The sequence below is a fragment of the Rutilus rutilus genome, assembly GCF_951802725.1.
Source record: "Rutilus rutilus genome assembly, chromosome: 20".
NCBI classification, from domain to species: domain Eukaryota; kingdom Metazoa; phylum Chordata; class Actinopteri; order Cypriniformes; family Leuciscidae; genus Rutilus; species Rutilus rutilus.
Window position 1 is genome coordinate 16115198 of NC_140225.1, and position 23805 is coordinate 16139002.

General features: G+C 38.5%; 1 protein-coding gene across 2 annotated transcripts in view; it reads left to right on the forward strand.

Moving 5' to 3' along the window:
- The first annotated feature begins 736 nt into the window (after positions 1-736).
- The window catches only part of unc5b (unc-5 netrin receptor B), a 59355-nt gene continuing 36286 nt past the window's right edge, over positions 737-23805 (forward strand). For both annotated transcript variants that reach the window (XM_084391864.1, XM_084391865.1), the window contains exon 1: positions 737-1371. In XM_084391864.1, coding sequence (XP_084247990.1) covers positions 1284-1371 — 88 coding nt within the window. In that variant the 5' untranslated portion in view covers positions 737-1283. The remainder of the gene's footprint in view (positions 1372-23805) is intronic.

Below are 23805 nucleotides of genomic sequence, written 5' to 3' on the forward strand. Positions count from 1 at the left end.
TAGCAGCAGCACTGTAGCAATGAAACCAAACGGACACGCTGGACAATTAGTCTATATATTCAGCATCTAAAATGACTCAAAAGCACATATAAGATCTGTCGCCCTCTTGTGGTTTACTTGATAACACTTTCATGAATGCACTGATTGAACCTGATTGAAAAATGCTGGGAGGCATGCATGACTGTGAATTGTAATTGTGTTACTAACACTATTACTGGATCTATCATTAATAGCCTACATTCTAACCATCCTTCATTATCAAACCACCCTTAATTAGCCTAATTATAATCATAGAAGATCAGAATTAGAGACGGGCAATTACATGGTAAAGGCCAAAATTTAATATCATTGCTATATACATACCTAAACCAATTTTATTTTGATATTTTTAAAATATAGTACATTTTAACAACAATACTACTACTACTAGTACTGGCAAAGTAATGCAGCTCACCTTGATTAAAAAACAATGAATATGGCTAAATAATAAAATCATTGTAAGCTATCATTAAAATATAGGCCTACATGTATGCATGTATGTAGTTGGCCGTATACGTGTGTGTGTTTGTGTGTGTGTGTGTGTGTGTGTGTGTGTGTGTGTGTGTGTGTGTGTGTGTGTGTGTGTGTGTGTGTGTGTGTGTGTGAAGGTTGATGATTGGCTGATGGGAGATGAGAGTCTGGAGGCTCGCGCTTCATACCCGCGTTCGTGTGTTTACACTCAGTAGCTACTCGAGACACAGACGAGCGGCAGCGTCAGGACTATGGCGCTCCACAGATAACAGCGGAGATCTCACAACTATGGCATTATATCCAACGCTTACGGACAACTTTTTCTTCTCGTCCCAGCAGGAATAAAGCTGTCAAGTACTTTTGTTTTCGATTCGTTCGCGGAAGATTCGGTTGTTTTCAAAGTGTTCCAGAGAAAACGCGTTGAGTGGTTCAGTGGAGTTGTGAACGAGACGAACTTTACGCAGGTTGTCGGCTGCTATCTTGTTGTTTTTTCTACGGACGAGGACTGCAGTGTGCTTAACTGAACATTTTGTTTAACTGTAATTCCAATTTTATCGCGTCCTTATTTGGGGGAAGTTCTGGAGCAGACTGTGAGTAGGTTTTATTGTAAACCACGGCGCAGTCTTTTTTTGTAAGTTTGTGAAGTTTGAGGAGGAACCCGCCTCCGCATTTCACACAGTTTGAAGTATCCTTCGCAAAGGATTCAGCGAGACTTCAGCCGACTGGAGCGAGAGCACCTGGGGGGAATTTGGCAGTAGCGTGACCGGGTGAAGATGCTCTCAGCGTGGATACACCGCGACCAGCCTCCCGCTCCCTTTCTCGGTTTAGTTGTACTCTGCGCAACCTTTGTGATACATGCAGGTACGAGCATTTTTTACAGTTTAAGAAATTGTACTAAACACTTCATTATACATTCGGTCTTTAAACATACGGTAGCGCAGGAGTGCGTTTTCTAAGCAGGTATTCATTCGTACACACCCAAAACACAGACAAGTTTAGTGATAGTGAGGTCGTTAAGCAGGATTTGTATTTCCCAACATTTGTCGACTATCAAGTATAAGTGATGCCTTTTCATATTCTTTTATAGCCTATAATCAGATCATTCATGGGTAGTTTAAAATAAAGCTACATGGCCTATTAGGCTACACTTTTTATTGCTTAAAAGCTGCTACAACCTTGCACGAGAGACTGAAGCCTTAATAGAGGAGTAATGGAGAAACATGCATTTAATAATTGCTTTTGTTGTTCCACATTACTAAATCTATCCATACATTATCTCTGAATTATAACAGGTGGCACTGTTCAGTTTAAATATTAAAACCTGTGCAGTGGTCTATCTATTCATCCATCGATATCTAGTAAGGCAGTGTGATGGGTAACTAAGAACCAGATGAAGGGATGTGACTGCTGCATGTGCACTCATCTCTCTCTCTCTCTCCCTTCAGAGAGGAATATTCTGTTGATCTCCTCTCTTTCTGCTTGCCATGCTGAGCTTCCAAGCAGCGGATAAAAAGCAGAACCCCTGGTGTTCATGGAGTAATTAAGGTTTAGCTCAATGCCTTCCTGGCTCCTGAAAGACAGGAAGAAAAAAATAAACCTTGTACAAAAAAAGGAAACAACATCTGAGGGAAAGCAGAGATAGTGAGTTCTGAATTTAAGTGTGCTGCTTTCAAATCTGTCCCTCTTTTATTTTACTTTTCGGATTGATGTAGTTTAGGGTTACGTTTAGCACATGCTCTTGATTAAGTGGTTGTAGTCATTTCTCTGAAGATGCTTTCAAAGCTTAATTTTGTGGAGTAATAAATTGTCGAAAGTATCTTAATTTTGTATTCAATTGTAATCACTGGTGTAATATACAAGGCCTAAGATGCCCACTACTGTTTAATGAGTTTGTACAGAAGAATTTGGAGGAAACAAAGTTGATTTGGCAAGCAATGATTGTGCAGCAAGTTCTACATTCCTCTAAAAACTCAGTCTGAAAATGAATAATACAAATAACCAAACCATTTGCTGACATATTTGACAAGTTATGGATGTAATACATACATATCATACAAAGGAGAAATATTCAGGAGTAGATCATGTTGTGATGTGTTATTGTTTCTGCATGAAGGCTATAGCCTGCCTTCTGTCTGACCTTAGAAGTGACGGGAAGCAATGAAGCGTCAAAGAAATCTCTCTCCCTCTCTGCTCTCTGGCCACATATGTAATCAGATTGACATGGAATTGCACATTCAAAGTGTTTAGCTGATTGGTTTTCCAATGGGACTTAGAAATCGGAAAGAAAAAGGACAGGTTGATTTAACTTAAGATGTTGAGACAGATGTGTACTGTAGTTTAAGTGTCCTTCCCCTTAATGAACTAGCCTTCCTGTAGAAGAGTCTGTTGTAGAAAACATGCCTATTTTGCCCTGGGGGGTTTAATAGGGATGAAACCGGGGCTAGTTGTCTCACAGGGAAGAAGTATAAAAATAACTATAAGGGTTTGAATTTGATCTGAAAAGCTGGAAACTGTTGAGGATATTTATTTGGGCAAGTTGTCACGCGTGTTTTTTAATATTATACATTTATAAAATGTATAGATACAAATTTTCATTGGTTTGATGATTTTGCACATCAGCTTCTAGAGTTTTGCCGTTATATGAATTTAATTGTGTTTTATAATTGATTTCCTGTTAAAATTTAGCAATCGTGTGTTGTGACACACATAATACTGTAGTGAGACAACATGCCCTGCTGGGTTTGTGTTCAGTGATCTGCGTCTTTTGTCCTAAACAATAACAATGTAATGTTCAGTTGCTTTTTTGTGTAATCAAGACATACAGAAAAGGACTAGATAAACCCACTCTGAGAAATATTCAGAGTCATATAAAAGTGTGACAATTTGTCCCGGTCTCCCCTATACAGACAGTATGCGAGAAACTCATTGTGCATACATGAACCGTCTAGATTTTACAGAAGCCCGTCCCGTTGAGGAGATGCCAGCACATATTTCATATCATCCATAAAACATCAGAGTCAAGATGGATAACGTTTATCTTCTCTCTCATTCTGTCCATTCCTGTATTCTACCTTTCCTCCCTCCTGTCTGTCTGTATTGTGGATGTGCTGAGCTCAGATTTCCTGTATGGTACAGCTCTCTTAGTGTTGACATACACATTAATTACCCAGACTGCCAGGAACCCATTTCTGTCTCCTTTGCCCCATCAGCTTTTCTCCTCCCTGTTTGTGTGTGTGTGTGTGTATGCATACAAGTGTGTTTGTTTGGCTGAACATCCCTGTATACACGCTTGAGCTGGATCGAGACGGGAGACGTGTGCTGTTGTGTAAGTAATGGAGTCGCACTGTCTAGATTTGCGTGCGTGTGTTTTGGGAGTTGGAGAAGATAACACACTCGAGACTGCTCTGAATTCAATAGGATTAAGTTTAGGCCCAGTGGCCAGCACTGCTGGTTGAAAAGTGGGCGGGAATAGGTCAAGCTGAAGTGCCTAAGGTCAAGATGGAGGAGGGAGGTGTGCTCTTGCATGCCCTTCATGTTCGGAGAGCATAACATGTCGGATCCTCCCAGTCAAGGCTGCCGGAATTCTCCGCTGGTAGTCCAGGGCGTGGGGGGATAATTGGTTATATCTGAGAACAGGTCATCTGTGGTTGAGTTTGCTTGCTGTGTAATGTAAGATACACATAGCAAAATTCAGTTTTCAGTGCAAAATCTACAAAAGGCAGAAAGGAGAGAGAACTTTGTAATTAGGTTTAGAGGAAGGGAAATGCGAAGGAAAGAATGCATGGATTTGTGCGAGGTCTGGCAGAGATCTGAACCGCCAGTCTTGTGGTGTGCATTAGCTTTATGGCCACTGTGGGAGGCAGAGAGAGGGGTGAGGAGATCGCTGGTTTTCAACTCACCCCCCCATACTGTATTATTCATCACTGTAAAGTGGCCCTCTTTAATATTTTAAAGCAGTCTATGGTTGTGTCTGTGATCTGTTTATGATGCAATAGAATCCTGAAGTGGTATTGGACATGTGTTGTCTGTGCATGCAGGTGTGAGTGTGTCGGGACAGACACCTGTTGAGTTGTTAGTAGCACTTCATTATCGCCTGACTTGATTACATCCTGAACCGTCAGATGATTTTCAACATATCTTTATCAGTCAGTATTTATTATTATTGTTTTATTACATTTTAACTATACACATGTACATAGTACATTACCATGTAACATAGAACAAAAAACAACAGCAAAAAAGCTTCTCAGTATTTTACATTGATATTCAATACGACCTCTTTTCTTAGTCTTCTATTAACACATTTCCAACTCCACCACATTTTAAGAATGATCTGAATGGTCCCCAAACTCCATCATAAACTGTATATTTATCCCTTAAAATATAAGTTATCTTTTCCATTGACGTATTTGTTACCATTCTTTTAGCCAACATCCTATACATGGTGTACAAATACTTTTCCAAATTTAAAGAAATGAGCCGTTTTGCTTGAAGAATACATATAATCATGAATATATACTCTTTCTTTTTTAACTTGATCTCCTTAGGATATTAAGGAAATAAAAAAGTAAAGGTGACAGTGGAATGTTAACATCAAGGATCTTCTCTATCATTTCTTTCATACCTTTCCAAGAATTCTTGACTTCTTCGCACTCCCGTAATGATATAATGTACCTTTAAACTCATTGCATCTTAAGTGTCAGGAACATTTTCATTTTTTATATATATATATGTATATGTGTATGTATGTGTGTGTGTATGTATGTGTGTGTGTATATATATATATATATATATATATATATATATATATATAGAGCCACTGAAAATTCAGCTTTGCCATTACACAGATAAAGTGCATTTTAAAATATATGAAAATAGAAAACTTTGTAATTATATTTCACAATATTAATCATAATTATAGTGCAAATGTATGGTGGTGTACATCAGTGCATCCATATTTTAAACTTCACAGAGCATTAAAAATTAGATGCTTTTCACCAGCCAAACACTTCTATCTGATGCATACACCCTTTACTGTACAGATAAATGATAAGGACGTTTTCAGTCCCAGAATTCTCAAGTACCTGATTTCTTTTTTTTTCTGTTGATTTTGTGTTTCTAGTATGCAGAATGACCCATGCGTTTATGTGGAAAAGTGTGTGTAAAGCATGAAGATCAGACAGTTTCAGAAAGTGCAGCCGTATCTATCTAATACTTAAGAATGGGAGAGATAGAGGTGAAGCCAGAGAAATATATCTTAGAGAGATGTATTGAGATAGATGGAGCCCAGGGATTGCCTTTTAAATAGACTTTATTAAAAAAAGGGAGTGAGATTGAAAAGTCAAGAGTCAGAAGCATTGGCATTCAAGCATCATTAAGTCCTTGGCACAGTCTGAGAGAAGAAGACAACGACGGGGCGAAAGGAGGATGAAGAGTGAGGGACAGCGACAGAAAGGAGCGTTTGATGAGCATATCGTTGAGTGGAGATGTTTTTATTAATGTTCTTATCGATGCCTGGAGCGCTCTGTATTAATGGTGGACATTTTTAATGCTTTGCCAATACTGTGCATGTACGCCACCATAAATCTGGAACAAACAGGAGAGAGAGAGTGTGGGAGAGGAAGGAAGAAGAGACGAGGTTAAAAAGATTTATTACACGGGTCTCTGTAATAGTTGATTCTTGGTCCGTTGTTGCATTCAGCAGTCATATATTTATGTATAATAATGACCATTTAATTGTACATTTCACTGTTGATCATGCAACTTTCATGTCTGGCACATCATTTTGCTGCATGTATTTTTATACCAGGATAGTTCAATGTAGTTAAAACTATTTTGGCAAACTATATATATAGTTCATAACGCCCAACTTCCTGCAATCCAATCAATTCCCGAGGATGAAATCAAGTCCTGCCCTACATTTTTCTTCAAGAAGCCGTTTCACTCGGATATACATCACTATGGGGAAGAGAAGACTATCGCAACTTCTGTTTCATGTCGGCTTCAAAATAGAGAGAATTTTTTGTTTAAATATTTTAGCTAACCAGTCGATGTAAAAAGCAACTCTGATTGCAGATTAATAGGCCGATTGTTTTCTACTTTATATTGGACTAGATCCTTTATTCTAATTAAGGTTAGATGATAACTAATTTCAACTCAAATCAATATTTAAATTAATATGTGTCTATTTATTTATTTGGTAAGTATTGTCTTGAAATTAAGCATTGTCTGATGGTCATTATCACAAAATAAACCTCTTCAGCTTCACATCAGGGTCCTGATCATCCTGTCTGGGTTTATTATGCAATAACGACCAGCTGATATTGCTAAATTCTTGTCGGACTTGCAGCAGCAGCAGCAGAAACATTGACTTCAAGTGTACGTGAACTAGAGGAACAGAGAAGCCGTTCAGAGAAAGTTGAGGGGGAACATTGTGTGTAAAGCGATGGGTGAATGATGGGAAAGCAAAGAAAGAGAATTTAATGAAGTCAAAGCGAGGAGTGGATAGTTGAATGAGAATACAAGAGAGGGAGGCTCTTCACCCCTCCCGGGTTTACGGCAGCTGGGTGGTGGTGGTGGGTCGGAGGGGCGGAGAGTGACGGGGTCCGTAGAAGAATGACTCGGTGGGGTGGCTTTGTGCCGGGGTTGAATAGAGAACTGAATGGGACTCTTTTCTGTCACCGTGTGTGGGGTTGTTTGTGGGGTGAAGGGCTAGAGGGAGGAGGGGTCGGCGTGCTCGCACCACCTTTAGGCAGCGAAGGAGTGACTGACAGTGTATGTTTGTGTTTCCTGTCTCGGCTTTCCATTCATAGTCACACTTCTTATTCAGTTCTCACAAACAACGCCGCCAAGAGCCGACATGTTTAAGTCGGAATTCGTGGGGCTTTACTGTACATATGACCAAGCCTTCCATCTTTTTTTTTCTTGCTAACGCCAACATAATGGCTCCAATCTTCACTCTTCCTTTCTAGGAAACTCGCTATGCCTGAATATTTCACAATGAGCCAGACCTGCAGTCAATGCTCATGCCAAGCCAACAGTGTCTTTGGCGGAAAGCCTTTCCCCAGGCTGCTGTGTCTGGCAGGGTCCAGCAACTGCTGCATACAGTAGCTCCATTCCAAGCCCAACTGCATGACAGACATCTAGGAGCTCGGTTTGACAAACAGTTTGCTTTGAGTTGTGCTGGCTAGAGAACCCAAACCCCTCATTTTGATTGATAGATGGATGTGACTTGTAAAGTTGCTCTTTTTTGCTCTCTAATCTTCTTTTCTGAGTCTGACTGGCAAACGACTGCTTGCATCAGGATCTTGAAAGTAATGTGAAAGTTAAAAGAGTTATAAAAATCAGGAATGAAGGGACTTCAGCTCAGACCCCCTGATGGTGCCTGTGGGGTTCTGGGTAGCATGTCGGATTCCTTTCGGCAGGGGTCTGGAAGCGGTGGTGCCAGGGCCACGTGAATAGGTCTCCTGCGGTCCACCTGCCTTTGTGCTTCCTGCCTTGAAAGAGACTTTCTGAGGCCATGGAGATTTCCCTCATCTTCTTAGCCTTCAAAGGAAGTTCAACCCGGTCCATGCCTGAAGATTAGACCTCAGCCAATCTGTGGCTTATGCCCAGGTGTGACTATATAATTGTGTTTCTGTGTCTCACATAGAGGAGAGATGATAGTTTACACTGATATAAAGGAATATTCCAGGTAAATGCAAGTCTGTAGATTGCTGTTGATTGTTGCTTGAAATAACTTTAACCTTAAAAAAAGTGTCAAAATAGTGTATGGGGCAAGTGTAGAAAGGTTATCTATTCCTACAAATCTGGGATTTAATTAAAAACACACACAAACTCAAAATTCCTCACACAAAATAAAAGCCTTTCAGAAATACTAATATAATAGTTCATAATCATCACTGAATCAACTGATATATTTTCTTTTTTTAAAAATACTGTATTAGTGAAAGGTAATGTGGTTAAAAGTTTTTACATTGTACATTTTTTTTTTATGAATTCATTTGATTAGACAAACATTTATGAGAAAACATCCAGAAATCCATAAAAATTGTAAATGGGAAAAATTAGATTTTATTTATATACATTTCTTCAGCCATTATCTCTTTTCAGTATTTAATTTTTTTTTTTTTTTATTGTCAAACACCTTTCTCTTGTTCTTTTTACTAGTCCATTGAATCTCTGTTCCACTCCTGTTTGCGCACTCCCTCATGTGCTCTCATTCTTTCTGGCTCCTTTATTGTGATGGGGGTTAGTGGAGTTGCCTTTGAAAGGCGGTGTAGAGAATCCTATCTCTCGGAGTTTAACGCCTATTAAGACTCCCATCTGCCCCGGGGATAGAGGAATATGGGGATCTGAGGATCTCTTGGGGGGTTTTATTAGGGTTCTACCATGGTTTGCATGCTGCAGGGGACCTCTTGGGAGGGATGTGGCATGTCTTACCCGAGAACACACACATGCTTGCTCACCGGCTGGTTTTCAATGTCAAAGTGCTGGAACGAAACGTCCCCTGTGTGTGTGGCGTCCTGGTAAAGGCAGTCTGATGGTGTGTGACCAAAGAGTAATGTCCTCTTGTGGCGTCGCTTTAGTTTTCTTTGTGCCAGATGTAAAAGGCCACACACAATGTGCTTTTGTAACAGAGCAACTCTGACTCTGCCTGACCAGGAAATGAGAATGTGGTGTTTGACACTCAAGAAGTGTATAAATGTTCATATATATATATAGAGAGAGAGAGAGAGAGAGAGAGAGAGACTTCAAATAGAGTTTCACAGTAACAGCAATGCAGTAAATGTTTTATGCACTGGAGTTTCTGCGTAGGATTTGACCTTTACACATGAGCCCAGTTGACAGTCAATCTTTACTCATCCAAAGCAGGTCATGTCTAGTCCAAGAGGCCTGGTTCCACAGTCAACGCCCTTGGGATGAGTGTCGTGGATTTTGGCTGCACCCTGACAGCTGGGCTTGTTCTGGAACAGGCAGAATAGTGATGCTTAATCCTCATGGAGTGCGTGTTGTTGCCGCTTCCACACCCTCTGGCATGACTCCCAGACTGTGGTGCTGTTTTCCCACCAACCAGGTTCTGGTTCTGGTGCCGGTGCCCAATCTTGAATGTTTAACGTGTTTCCACTGCATAAGAAGGTGAATCAGGATAAATTGGTTCTGTAATGCTCTTTAAACCTGCTTTTGAACTGGGTAAATATAGAGCTTTTTCAAATAATCACAGTCTTCATTTGAGTAGTCCCAATATCAATTGTGAATGTTTTGCAGTCTGTTGAATTTAATGCAATAAAAATACTGTATTTCTGTTGAGTTGTCCTTATGAGCTGCACATAAAAACAAACAACAATTTGAATGACTTTCATGAACCCAATATTTTTACCAGTGTATCCTGATTTCTTAAACACATTACTTACAAGTCGGTTTCTTTTCATGAATAGTTAAAAAAGACAAATTACTGGTTTAAATGAGTCTAAAATACTATATAATTTATTTCATTAGCAGAACAAAATAAGCTAGATGAATATTATAAATGAAATATACCCAAATGAATTGAAATTGGAATCAAATCAGGAAAGCCAGATTACTTTAGATGTTATTATGTTCACAAAACTCAAAAAACTTGTTAACAAAGACAACCAATGTTACAGCCAATTACAGTATGTCATTGTTCAGCTCGCCCGTCAATTGAAATGTGGGCTCTGCCGCGAGAACCAGCACCATCTCGGTTTAAAAGAGGTGTGAGAGATAGCAGAACCTGACAGGTTTTAGGTGATGGGATGATTGAGAGAGCACGGATTGGACAGTTCAGTGAAGCAGAGGGGATCTTAACTGGGATTCACAGCAAGTCCATGTTCATAAAGCCTGTCAATCAGGTGTGTTTTCACACACCTCACTTGTGCAAACCCAACATGCTTTGCTCTGTCTTTTGACACTTTACCTCAGTCCCATCTAGATTGTCATCTTTGCGTGTATTGTTGGCGTAATATTTGGATATTCTGTGTGTACATGTATTTTTACTTATCTTCTGTGCCCCAAGCCTCTTACCTGCTGATGGACAGATGGACGCCACGGCCGACCTCACTCTCACCTTTCTGCTCACTCAGTTCTGCTCCACCTCTCTGCTCCGATTAGCAGGTGAGTGGAGCACGGCGCAGCTACTTGCAGACCCAGTGCTTTACTGGGACATTGTCACGGCCAACACTCTCCAAAACCCCTCCTGCCCATCCATCCATTCACAGTGAGCACTGTCCTTATGTCTGTAAATCACAGCAATGGGGTTGGCTAGCGCCCTATCACAGTGTGGCTCATGTTTATGAGGATTAAGGAAACAGATGGACGGCCATGCTGACTGGTGTGGCTTCATTAACTCTCCGCGCGCCCGTTCTAAACTCCGCCGCCCCTGCACATCTCGCTCCGGACTCCGCACAGAATTGAGCCAGACCTGAGGTCTGTGGGGAGGGGGAGCAGAATTGCACTCATGAAGGCTGTGAAGATGTTTATTGATCTGAAAGCTGAGATGTAGGCAGGGTATTTCTTCTTGATTGATTAATGTTGAAGTGAAGCGGTGGGACTTTCTTTAAAGAATGATTTTTGACATCATGTTGTCAGACCAGGGGTGAGAGAGTGTGTTTTTTTCTCCTTACGGAGTTCTGTATGTGACTATAGTTCTACAGTGAGTGTTGGGTTTTTTATATATTTATATATTAATTGGTGATATTGGATATATATTGGCTAATATTACATATTTAAATGTTCTTGCTCATCAAGGTTAACTTTGCTATTATCTAACACTCACTTAAAGTTAATACTAATGATTTAATAACTCTGTTAAGTGTAATCTTTAGCAAATCTCAAAATGAATATGAATATTTGATATTGGACATCATAATAGTGTGATGCCTAAACTTACTTGTAGCTTTTAAAAACTATTGATTTACATTTTCAAGTTTAAAAATATAATTGATCTTTAATAAGTAGAGATGATTGTATAGTAAAATTCTGGTCGAAATAAGCTGATAATTCAACCAGCAAGCACATCAATATTTTCATGTTATGTCACATAACCGATAAATGGCTTATAGTCAAAGTCTATACTTTGTTAAATATTAATAAATAAATAAATCACTGTAGATACTACACCCCCAACATTATAATGTACAGTAGTGGTCGGTAAACTTATGGCACGCAGAAGGATAATAACTGAAGCGTGCACCTCTGGTCGGGCGAATAGTTTGTCGAATCGGCATGCTAGTGCAAGTTATAATCTCACATTTTAATCTTATTTATAGTACCTAACTAAATAGGCCCAAAATGTATGTCAGTATGCAATTTCGAAGGATTTTATTTAAATGAAATGCATACACCTCTTTAGCTATTGTCACTTGTCGGTGACATGCCAATAGGTTGTCGACCCCTGACGTACAGTTTGAAAAATGGATATTCACTATGAGATTTGCTAAAGATTACAGTGTTGTTAAATAATTATTGTTTTTAAAGATGAACTTCAGATGACGGCAAAGGTAATCATGTAAAAATAGGAGAATTGAGCATGAACCATTCAATATCCAACTGCTAAAAAGCCAATAACAATAAAAAAAAGACATTTGCTGTTTTGAAAATAAATTTTGTTTCTTGCACTGAAGATGACAGAATACATTCATCTTTTGCTGCAGAATGAGAGAGAGCTGAAATTAGTTGGCCTTATTCTTTCTAAAGCACCAAAATCACTCTGTCTGAATGCGCCTATCTGAGCCATCTATATGTCACACACAGCGCAGCTAAGCCTCACAACCTTTTGTGTGATGTGTAGCATTTTAACATTACACAACTCTGACTTGAGCTGGGACAGACAGACATCCAGCAGGCCGTGTGATAGAGAGGTTTGATAGAAGATGCTTTCGGAAGGACAGACCCACAGGGAGTCTTTGTGTGTACACTCCGGTCTGTCAGGAGAGATGTAAGAGCTGTACCCTACTGTATGTCACTCAGGAGTAGACAGGTGGAAGAAACAAACTGGCATGAAAGACTAACTTCTGTTCCAGGGTCAGAAAATACTTTTGGTGGAGGTCTTTGTTACCATCTGTCCATAACAGGGATTTAGGCACAACAAAGACTCTACAGGGATCTGTGAGGGTTAACTTATTCCCATGCACAGATTTTATATATTTATATATCTATATATTTATTTGTTCGCTTACATTTTCTTTTTTTTGCTATTATTTACTTTATTTTATTCTTCTCTTTTTATTTACTTATGTATTTGTTCATTATTATAATTTTAGTCAGTACTCTTACTTGTTTATTACTGTTGTTTATTTACTATTTTTAATTATCTATTTATTTATTACTATTTTGAGATGCCATCACTGTAACGTCAAGTCCCTCATAATCACTTCCAAATGCAAATTTGGTACTTTTAGTTTTAGTTCTAGAATGTTGAAAGTAAAATGGTGGAGAAAAGAAGGCATGTGTCTATCTCGCAGTCATTTGCTGCTTAAATCTTCATCACACTGGCTGTCAAATAACGATTATGTTGCTGTGTACACATCCTTGTTATTAAGTGCAAGAAAGCTTTTCTTTCATTGATTTAAATTACCAAGTGTATCTGACAGGGAAAAAAGCGAGTCTTTGTTAGTTGATGTGTCCACCCACGTCTCATACGCTTGCTTACAGCTGTGTTTGAGCATGTATTTGTTTTTGAGCAGTGAGCATGTTTAGGTCGAGTGACAGTTATACAGATGTGTGGACTGCGTAAATCTGTCCTAAATGAGGCCTGGACACTTTAGCGCCACAATTTACACATCTGTCCTGAAGGCACAGACACATTGGAAATAATGACCCATAATCGACTGGAGACAGTCGGAGATAAAGAGAGAGAGAGAAACGGTGGGAACAAGGATAAACAGAACATATCGAAACAAACCCGTCCGTTCTCTGTTCCTCTTCCCTCAACGAGAGGGCCAATTACATGACTATGTCTTACCTGTCTTTCATCTAGTGAGGGGAGCGGTGTTGAAATGACGGTCCTCTCGCATGTAATTACACAGAGACGTCCTGGATAAGGGTGTCTGTCGCACCCCATGATAGAGATACAACCTTAAATACCTCAGAGGACATAAAAAGAGTCGTCTGACTCGTTTGATCAATCTGAACCCCGAGGCTGCTTCTCCTTTGAAGAGTCTGTGTGCATGATCCCATTTTCAATCTAGTTTTGGTGGTTTATTAGACACATTAGCACTAATTCTAAATGATTGTTATTGTTACCATTTCACTTACAGAATGTGTGATGTGTGAAATAGGCTTGTTGAACTCATAGAGACATAATTGATCAAATATACAATGACAATGTTGTTTTATAGATCAGCAATAGTACTCCAAAAATGTGAATTTCAAGTTTGATATGTATATGTAAAAAATATTATAACATTTAGGCTATTACTCAAAACTTCCTCCCCAAGAGGACAAGCTACTGAAACTACTTGGATTTCTAACAATAAAATATGATTTACATGTCAATGATGTATTCAGAAACTTAGCCCACCCAGTCACACTGAGTATGACAGATACTACTTTTGTCACTATACTGGAATTTCCAACTTCGATACGATACCTTGAAAAATATCGATATTCGATACCATTTCCGATACCATGGGGAAAACTGCCATATATATATATATATATATAATTACAGATTAATGCTTACAAGTAAAGTTATAAAACAAGATCAGTGAGTTATTTTCTCTTTGTCTTTTGTTCTTTGATTAGCATGACAGACAGCAGCAGGTTTATTAGGCTGCTGTCACTTTAAGAGCAATGCACGGACCCAATATACTGTTACACAACATGTGTTCTCTCAATGTTCCAAAACTGACTTATTTTACTTGAATACTTAGCAAGACAGGCATTTTGACAACTTTGTATTTGACTATTTAAAGGTACAATATGCAAGAATTTTGCATTAAAATATCCCATAATCTCAAGGCCAGTGTTATATATTTTGTTAAGTTGATTACTTACAATATCCCAAATGTCCATCCATCCATCCATCTTCTACCGCTTTTCCGGGGCCGGGTCGCGGGGGCAGCAGTCTAAGCAGGGATGCCCAGACTTCCCTCTCCCTAGACACTTCCTCCAGCTCTTCCGGGGGGACACCGAGGCGTTCCCAGGCCAGCCGGGAGACATAGTCTCTCCAGCGTGTCCTAGGTCTTCCCCGGGGTCTCCTCCCAGTGGGACATGCCCGGAACACCTTCCCGGGAAGGCGTCCAGGAGGCATCCGGAAAAGATGCCCGAGCCACCTCAACTGACCCCTCTCGATGTGGAGGAGCAGCCGCTCTACTCTGAGCTCCTCCCGAGTGACCGAGCTTCTCACCCTATCTCTAAGGGATCGCCCAGCCACCCTACGGAGAAAGCTCATTTCGGCCGCTTGTATCGGCTTCAGCGTCATCACTACGACACAGCATTATTACGACTTTCACACAACGCTCGTTCCGGGAATGACCCACAGCTCATGACCATAGGTGAGAGTAGGAACGTAGGTTGACTGGTAAATCGAGAGCTTCGCCTTGCGGCTCAGCTCCTTCTTCACCACGACAGACCGGTACAGGGACCGCATTACTGCAGAGGCTGCACCGATCCGTCTGTCAATCTCCCGTTCCATCCTTCCCTCACTCGTGAACAAGACCCCAAGATACTTAAACTCCTCCACCAGAGGCAGGAGCTCTCCACCAACCTGAAGCGGGCAAACCACTTCACGCAACCACTTCATGCCAAATGTTTCCAACTATTTTTAAATCGTGAGAAAATTGCGATTTTAACCAAGGAAACGGGGCGTTAGAGCAGGGGGGAGCTGGAGGTCGCCAGTCAATTGCGTCATATCCGCGTTACCCTCGGTTTCCGCTCGTACTGCGTGGAGTCCTGGACAAATGCGGAAGTTGTAGTTGTAGCGTCTATCAAGCAACAAACGTTAGCTTGTTTTGTGCAGTCGTTATGGAACACAATTATTCTTTACCGATTGCAGCTGGTTCTGTTGACAAAGCATGCTTCATTTTATATTTTCCAAATGTAGCATTCGGTAATAGTTATGTTTATGTAAGGGAAGTATATATTGCTTTAGATTTGTGTTTAGTTTATTGACATTGTTTATCACGTCTGGTGTTTATGGCCATGTAAATAAATATAGCATGTGTTATACATAAAGATTAATCAGTATTTTGGCAAATGATGTGGGTATGTTCGAATGTACTTTTACAACAATTGTTTAGAACACGTAAAACTGCGCCGCGTTATTACAACAATGAATTCGACATACAGTAACATCTATGAAAACCAATTTAGTATTAAACCTTACTTTTCTTGCGGTTAATTCATTTTAATGAAATAAAAGTGTGATGAGGTTCAAGAGTCAGGAAGGAAGAAGACAGGGGTCGGCGTGATTGGGGCTCGTACTTTATTAAAATAAAGCAAAACAAACAAAAGTCGCACTGACTCGCACACAACGCGCATTCACCGTGGCAACCGCGACGGCACAAAACAGTTCAAAAATGAGAGCTCATTTTTTACCCAACATACTTCAATCCTTTAGACATATATTTATGACATTTACACTTGGTTACATTTTAAGAGAGAGAGAGCATTGTGAATAAATTTGTTAGCGGCTTTTCAACACAAACCTGTCCTACTACACGCTTCTGTGTGCATCTATCCATGTTGTGCATGTCAAATAGAATCAGTCATAATAAATAAATGTCATTTCTTATGTTTTTTTGTGTCAATATTTCGTACAAAGTTTCGGAATGTTATTTACATATAAAAATATCTATGATGTCATTCGTGATTAAGTAGTATCGTATTAAATGGAAACTTATTTTTTACCGTTGGATAAATGAGGCAAAAGAAGTTAGAATGAAGGATGAACTGAAATTCACAGCATTTCAACACAACTTCTGTTCACATTTTTTAAAGCTGCTTTTGGGTCACTGAGGGTAAACGTCACAATTTATGACTACACATTACTTTACAGAGAGCCTACGACCTACTAGCTACGTTCTGTCTTAAGAACAAATGGTGCAACCAAAACAAAGTTACAAACTAGCTAGTTATTACTAGGCCTGTAGTGTGTACTTTACGTTCCAATTTATGAGAGGCGGGTGCAACCCTAGCAGTCCTTCCAAGAAGTATTAAAATGTACAATTTAGTTTAAAAAGAAATAATGTTATGTCTTTGTATACTTTATGTAAGGTATACAGTATTATACCTAATATATTATATTATTATGACAGTGTTTTCCAGACTAACTAGCCTATAAATTTAGTGATTTCATTGAGCATATTAACGTCAGACTGCAGTCTTCTGTAAGATTTAAGAGGCTTTGATGTCATGTATGCTCGAATGGCATTTCGCCACAATTTATCAAAAGGTCAGAAAACAAAGGCTTCAGAAAAAAAGAAGATTTTGAACAAAAGACAGATAAATATATGAAACAGAGGAGCAGGTTGATTAATTTTGCAGCTATAGCAGATAAAACATCGTCATGCACATCTTAATGGCATTTTTATGTGCATGTGTGAAAAATCTTACTGGCAGTACGGATCAACATTTTTTTTATATACTCATAATGTTCCAAAAGTAATTTAAAATAAGTTGAGCAATAAAAATAAATTAAAAAAATGTATAAGTTATACAAGATCCAACTCATTTTTAAAGACAGTTTAATGTAATTTAAGTTTAAATGACTTAAAATCCATGTTGAGTGTACTTTAAAATGTAAGGCAGCAATTTTTTTTCAAGTGTGGGTTCCCCTTTTTTGCTAACTTAAACACCATTCACACCAGGGTGCAGAGCAATCACTAGGGGACATGTTTCCCCTGATTTTAATTTCTATACTCATATATTTTTGGTTCCCCAAAGAACCACAGTTCTTAAAAGAACCATTTTTTTAAATCCCATTTTAATAATCCAAAGAACCTTTTTCCAATATCAAAAACCTTTTGTGGAATGGAAAAGTTCCATGGATGTTAAAGTTCTTCATGGACCATTAAAGCCAATAAAGAACCTTTATTTAAGAGTATGGGCCCTATTTTAACGATCTGAAACGCAAGTGTCAAAGCGCAAAGCGCAAGTAACTTTGTGGGCGGGTCTCGACGCTGTTGCTATTTTCCCGGCGGGATAAATGACTCTTGCGCCGGGCGCAAATCTAAAAGGGGTTGGTCTGAAGTAGCTTCATTATTCATAGGTGTGGTTTGGGCGTAACGTGAAATAAACCAATCAGAGCATCATCTCACATTCCCTTTAAGAGCAGACGCACTTTTTCCTTGGCGTATTGCTATTATAACGGCGGATTTGCCAGGCGCGCGTCAAGAGGGGTTCACAGCCGAGGAGACCAACGCTCTCGTCACGGCCGTAAAAGAGAGAGAAGTGACATTGGGGATGGGAGAAACACACCCAAATTAGCTTCGGTTAAACAGGCATATAATAATCTATCTATCTATCTATCTATCTATCTATCTATCTATCTATCTATCTATCTATCTATCGTTTGTAATAATATGATTTGCAAAAATGAAAACTGCTGCTTCTGTGTAGATTAGAGAATCACAGTGTATGAGCGTTGTGCACTCTATACATTATGGTCAAGCATGCGCCCTTAAAATAGCATAATGAACAACGCGCAACGCGCCACTGACTTTAGACTAGGTTTTTTCTGGCCAGTGGCGCAATTGTTTTATGGAACAGTAAAATAGCACCAGGGAACGTTTGCGCCGGAACACGCCTCCTTTTTTGCGCTGAACCGCCCAGGGAGCGCAAGTTCATTCCCTAGTTTAGCGACGTGCTTCTGTGGAGGGAAAAGCGCGCTTTGCACGGGTGCAAAATAGGAATGAAACATGCGTCGGTGTACAAAGTCAATTGCGCTGGGTGCAAGATAGGGCCCTATATGTCCATCCCATTCACTTTTTGGGGGGATAGCGATTCATTTGTAAATAGTTTCATATTTATTTAGTCTCTTTTCTATTCGTTTTCATTTCTCTATTCATTTAAATAGATTCATAACATCTTAAAGGGATACTTTACACAAAACTGTCATTTACCCACGCTTGTTTTGTTCCAGACCTGTGGAACAAAAAAGATATTAACAAAGAAGACTGTTTCAACTGTTTTTGTCCATTCATTCATACATCTATTGTATAGACACTGAGACGTTTTTTTTAAATATCTTCTTTTGTGTTCCACATGAAAACGAAAGTCGTACAGGTTTGGAACGATATGAGGGTGAGTAAATAATGACGGAATTTTCATTTTTGGATGAAATTCTCTCATTTACTCCTCCTGTAATCAGGTCTCTCCTGAAGCTCCAGGTTTTCACTGACTGTTTTGTTGGATCACAGCCCTGGTGAGAGCAGGTTTAGCTAACTGGTTCATACTCAGTCACTGGAGGATTTTCAGTCCTGGTTTTCAGATTTGCTTTGAGGCTGAAGAGAGAGAGCTGGATGGCCAAAGGGAATGGAGGGTGGGATAGAGGGGACTCACAGTAGAGAGAGAGGAATTGCAAAGGGATTAGTGTGGTTTTGATGAAATGGTGTTGTCCATCTCAAAAGACCTACACAGACTTATTATCAAATGGTGTCCGCAGGAGGGAGTTCAACCCCCCACCTAAGCTTTTTTTTTTTTTCGTGCTCACTTTTCCCCCCCTGTTTATTCAAAGGATTATGGATCCCTAATCTCTTTGAACCATAATTCAGATTAGATTCTGTATTATTTTTAGAGCCGGGCCTGTTCCCAACTCGCGCTCTTACCGACCATGTTACTCTAATAGAAAATTGATTAAAATGCTTGACCACTGACCAATAACAAGTACATGACATCAGAGTGATGATATAAACAGACTACATCATTTTACAGCACATCCCTTCACCGACGACGGTGACATACTGCAATTGATTTCTTCGTTGACATGTTTGTGCTTTTGTTCGTGTGAACGTTTCGCCTACAGGGAGATCGAAGAGACTGAGATTGAGCGGGAACTAGCCAATGTTGAGAACATTACTTGATGAGCTCTGTCATTGTGTCATAAATATTTTGCCTTTAGCATATTTTCTCTGCTGATTATTTCTGCATACTTGGCCTGAACTGCCCTCTTTCTGTTTATGTACTGACTCAGGGGCAAAAAACACACAAAGGATTACATAGCCTGACCGCTTGATGCATAATGTGCACAAAAATGCCAACCAAGTTCAAGTCTGATTGTTTAGTGCAATGCAACTTATGTAAGTGCGCAGACTGCAAACTTTTTTTTTTTCAGATCTGGAAATGATGTTCAGTTAAATTGATACAATGAGCAATTCTGAAGAAAACCAATTAGTCATTAGAGTTTTAAGGCATTTAGCAGCAAGCTAACTACATGTCCATGAACAAAACTGTATATTCTGTGAAATAAAGAGTGCTTTTTTCTTTTGAACTGAAGTTCTGATCACAGTCTATACATACTTTTTTGTGGTGTGTTTTCTGTATAGCCATTATATAGCTGTGCATGTTTGTCAGACAATCTCTTCCTATCTAAATGAGTGATTCTTGACCAGAATAAGATAAAGGGTTCCAACGGTCATGGAAGACCTGTGCCTTTTAGAAGAATTATTAAGAATGAGATTATATTTCATTGTTACAATGTATTTAAATATATTTTAAAAAGGATCTAATATAATTTTTATTATTTTTGTTTTTATATATATATATTTTTTAGAGATAACAGAAATATCAGATATCAGATTTTTGTTTTTGAAAGAAGTCTCTTATGCATTTATTCAAAAATGCAGTAAAACAATTAAAAATAACTGTTTTCTGTATTAATATATATTTATGTATATATTAATTATATTTTTGGTGATTTAATCTATTCTAAAATAAAATTTTGTGTTTAAATAATGTGTATATATATATTATGTTATGTGTATGTGTGTGTGTGTGTATACACACACACACACACACACACACACATATATATATATATATATATATATATATACACACACACACATATACATATATATATATACACACACACACACATATACATATATATATATATATATATATATATACGTGTATATATATATATATATATATACATTTAAATTCTTTATTTGAATTAGAAGATAAGCATATATCATGGCATAATCCAAATTTGACAGAAAGGTGTACAACAGCAGCCAATATCTCAGTCCATTATGCACATTAAGGGTAAAGGTGGCACCTACGCCTCCATATGTAGAGGCTACTATATATATATAACATATAAATATACACAGATATATATATAAAATATATACTGTATTAGGGCTGGGCAATATGGCCTAAAAAAAAAAATTCTATTTACGATATAAAGAAATCTTTTTTTTGCTCAGAAAATATTTCTTATTATTATCAAGATTAATATTTGTTATTATACAAATATTTTGGAAATATGTAGAAAATGTGATGTGATTTTTTTTTTTTTTTTTTTTCAGGATTCTTCAATGAATTTACAGTTGAAGTCTTTTGTAGCATAAATATTTTTACCAGTTTCAATTAATTTAATGCATCCTTGCTGAATAGAATAATTAATTTCATTGAAAATTAAATTAATATTGCATGTCACTGACCCCAAACAAATAGTAGTGTAAAAATAATGCATACAAATCTAGTTATGTATACCATTTCATTTCGGTGAATACAATATTTTAAATGATTATTTTTTTTAAATCCTTTTTCAGTAATCAATGATTACTAATCTCTAAAAACGTTATGGAAATTCATTGACCAAAAGGTGTGTTTGAAGCAGCAATAAGGACCAGACCCGCTGCAAGCCAAAATAATCTGTCTGTCTGAGATTAAGAATTACATCACTTATTCAATGAATGTTTAGTACTGTGTCATTCAGGGGACTTGTGAATCTGTACCTGGGCTCCTGGGCTGTTATGTAATTGCAGAGGCTCATCTTTAATACAGACATAGACACATACACACTCGTCTGTCCTCTTCTACTTTCTCTAACATAGTCTCCTGAAAGATGGGCTTTGCTCTTAGTATCCTCTTGTTGCTTCACTGCTTGTTTGTTTTTTCCCCCCCTTGTTTAAGATGAATTATGAAACAAGAAGAGGAAGCAGAGAGCTGCTGCGAGTGAGCGTTGAGGTGTTCAGCCGCAGGCATAGAGAGATACACAGAGAGAAGGAGACTTTGTCTTCTCCTTTAGCTTACTAATGCATCAATTCCCACTGGACCCTGTAATACTCACCTAAGCTAAACAAATGAAAGCATGCACCAAACCTCATATTAGAATTGGTTTTATTGCTCATATGTGGGAGATTGAGGGGGTTGCTGTATGTTTACACTAGCTTCCTCTCAGCTGGGGCCCGACTCGGGCTGCAGTGTACATTTCATTATTCTTCTCTCCTCCAGGGACCACCTGAGAGGATCTGCTGGGCTAGGCTAAACAGAGCACAATTAGATTATGAGCTGGAATATTTTAGGGCGCTGACAGGTAATTGGTCACCACTTCTTTTAATATTGGCTTCCCAATTTGAGCATATTGGTGATGTTATCCAATTTACTTGCACTTCTTCTGTGTGTTTTCATCCTATTTTTCTCTCGTCTAGTTCAGTTTGCTGATAGCAATCTCATGCAATGTCTGTCTGTTTATCATTCCTTTGCTCTCTCACACTCGCTCTCTTTTTTCTCACGTGATGTTTTCGAATTGCATTTCATGGTACAGTGAGATTAGAGCATGACTCGGAACGGCCTCGCTCATTTCAAACTTCTGGGATAGATTTTAAGTATGCATGAGTCTCAGTGAATGCGGACTCTCTTCAACCAGTCGTTGAATATTTTACTTCATAAAAGTTAACCAAGGACATTAATATACAACATGAAGTGCATGTCGAATGTCGTACAGAAGATAAAACATGGTTTAAATTGTGCACTAGGGAGAAATTTTGTTTTTCACTGTACATGCTGTACTTATTAAATATATATAGAACTTAGGTGGGGTGATAAATTGCTCCATGTCAATGTAAGTGACTTATAGTTGCCTTGTAGTGGTGTTAAACTTTCTAGGCTAAAATATAACCACTATTATTTAAGTACTTCATAGACTCTAAAAGAACATTGCATTAAAAGCTGACTGATGTACTCCACGGTTCATTAAATGGTCAAATGTGTTTATGTGCAGTGATAAAAATGAAAAGATTTTAATACTATTTATACTTTTAATTCACCAGAAATGTGCTGTACTGTGGTTTTTGTAGGAGCCCCTAGACATTTTTTTGTTAATCTGGTTTAGATTTGTTTATTTCCCTGAAGATTTCATTATTGTTAGTTGCTAAAAAGCTTTACCCCATTTTTTAAGGTATGTTTTAAAAGGGAAAGTGACATGTGAAGGCCAAGTATCTATAAGTGTCTTCTGCATTTAACCCATCCAAGTTAGTGCACACACATTAGGAGCAGATTAGTGAGTTGTGAACACACACATACACACACACACTGCAAACCGTGATACACACCCGGAGCAGTGGGCAGCCATTATGCTGTGGCACCCAGGGAGCGATTAGGGGTTAGGTGCCTTTCTCAAGGGCACCTCAGTCATTTCCTGCCGATACTGGAATCAAACCAGTAAACTTGGTTACCAGTCAGACTCGCTAACCATTAGGCCATGACTGCCCTAATTTTGCACATTGCAAGTAAAATATGTTTTATGTGTGACCATGTGAATGGAATTCATACTGATTAATAAAAAATGCAATGTACTATTGACATGCAGAGGACATTTGTAGCTAAGTGGTGAGGTTATTGTACAGGTTTGATCCCAGGCTGAGGCGACCTGTGAACTGGCAATTATTAAGAGAACACTATTACCATTTTGCCCTTTGAGCAGGACGCTTAACCTCAGGTTGCTCCAGGGAAACCGTCACGTCTGCTGAGTAACTATTCACCTTAAGTTAAATACCCTAAAGTATAAAGTCAGAAGACCTACCAATCTGTTGAAAATTTAGTACTTACTATTTTGTTAATCTTTTTCATCCATTTAAACGTTTTATTTTCATGGTCTGGCTATTAATATATCAAGGAGCTGTTATTGAATCTTAAAATGCTTGTTATTTTAGTTTTTCTTGTTCCTTGAATGTATTGTTTTGAGGGATTGTGGCAGTGATTCAGTGCAGTTAAATGATCCTGTTAATGCCGGCTTAGTTATTAATTGTTAAACATTTATGTTGCTACTTGTCTATTTAAGTTAATAATCAAAACTGTTACTGTATGTACAAACTAAATTCC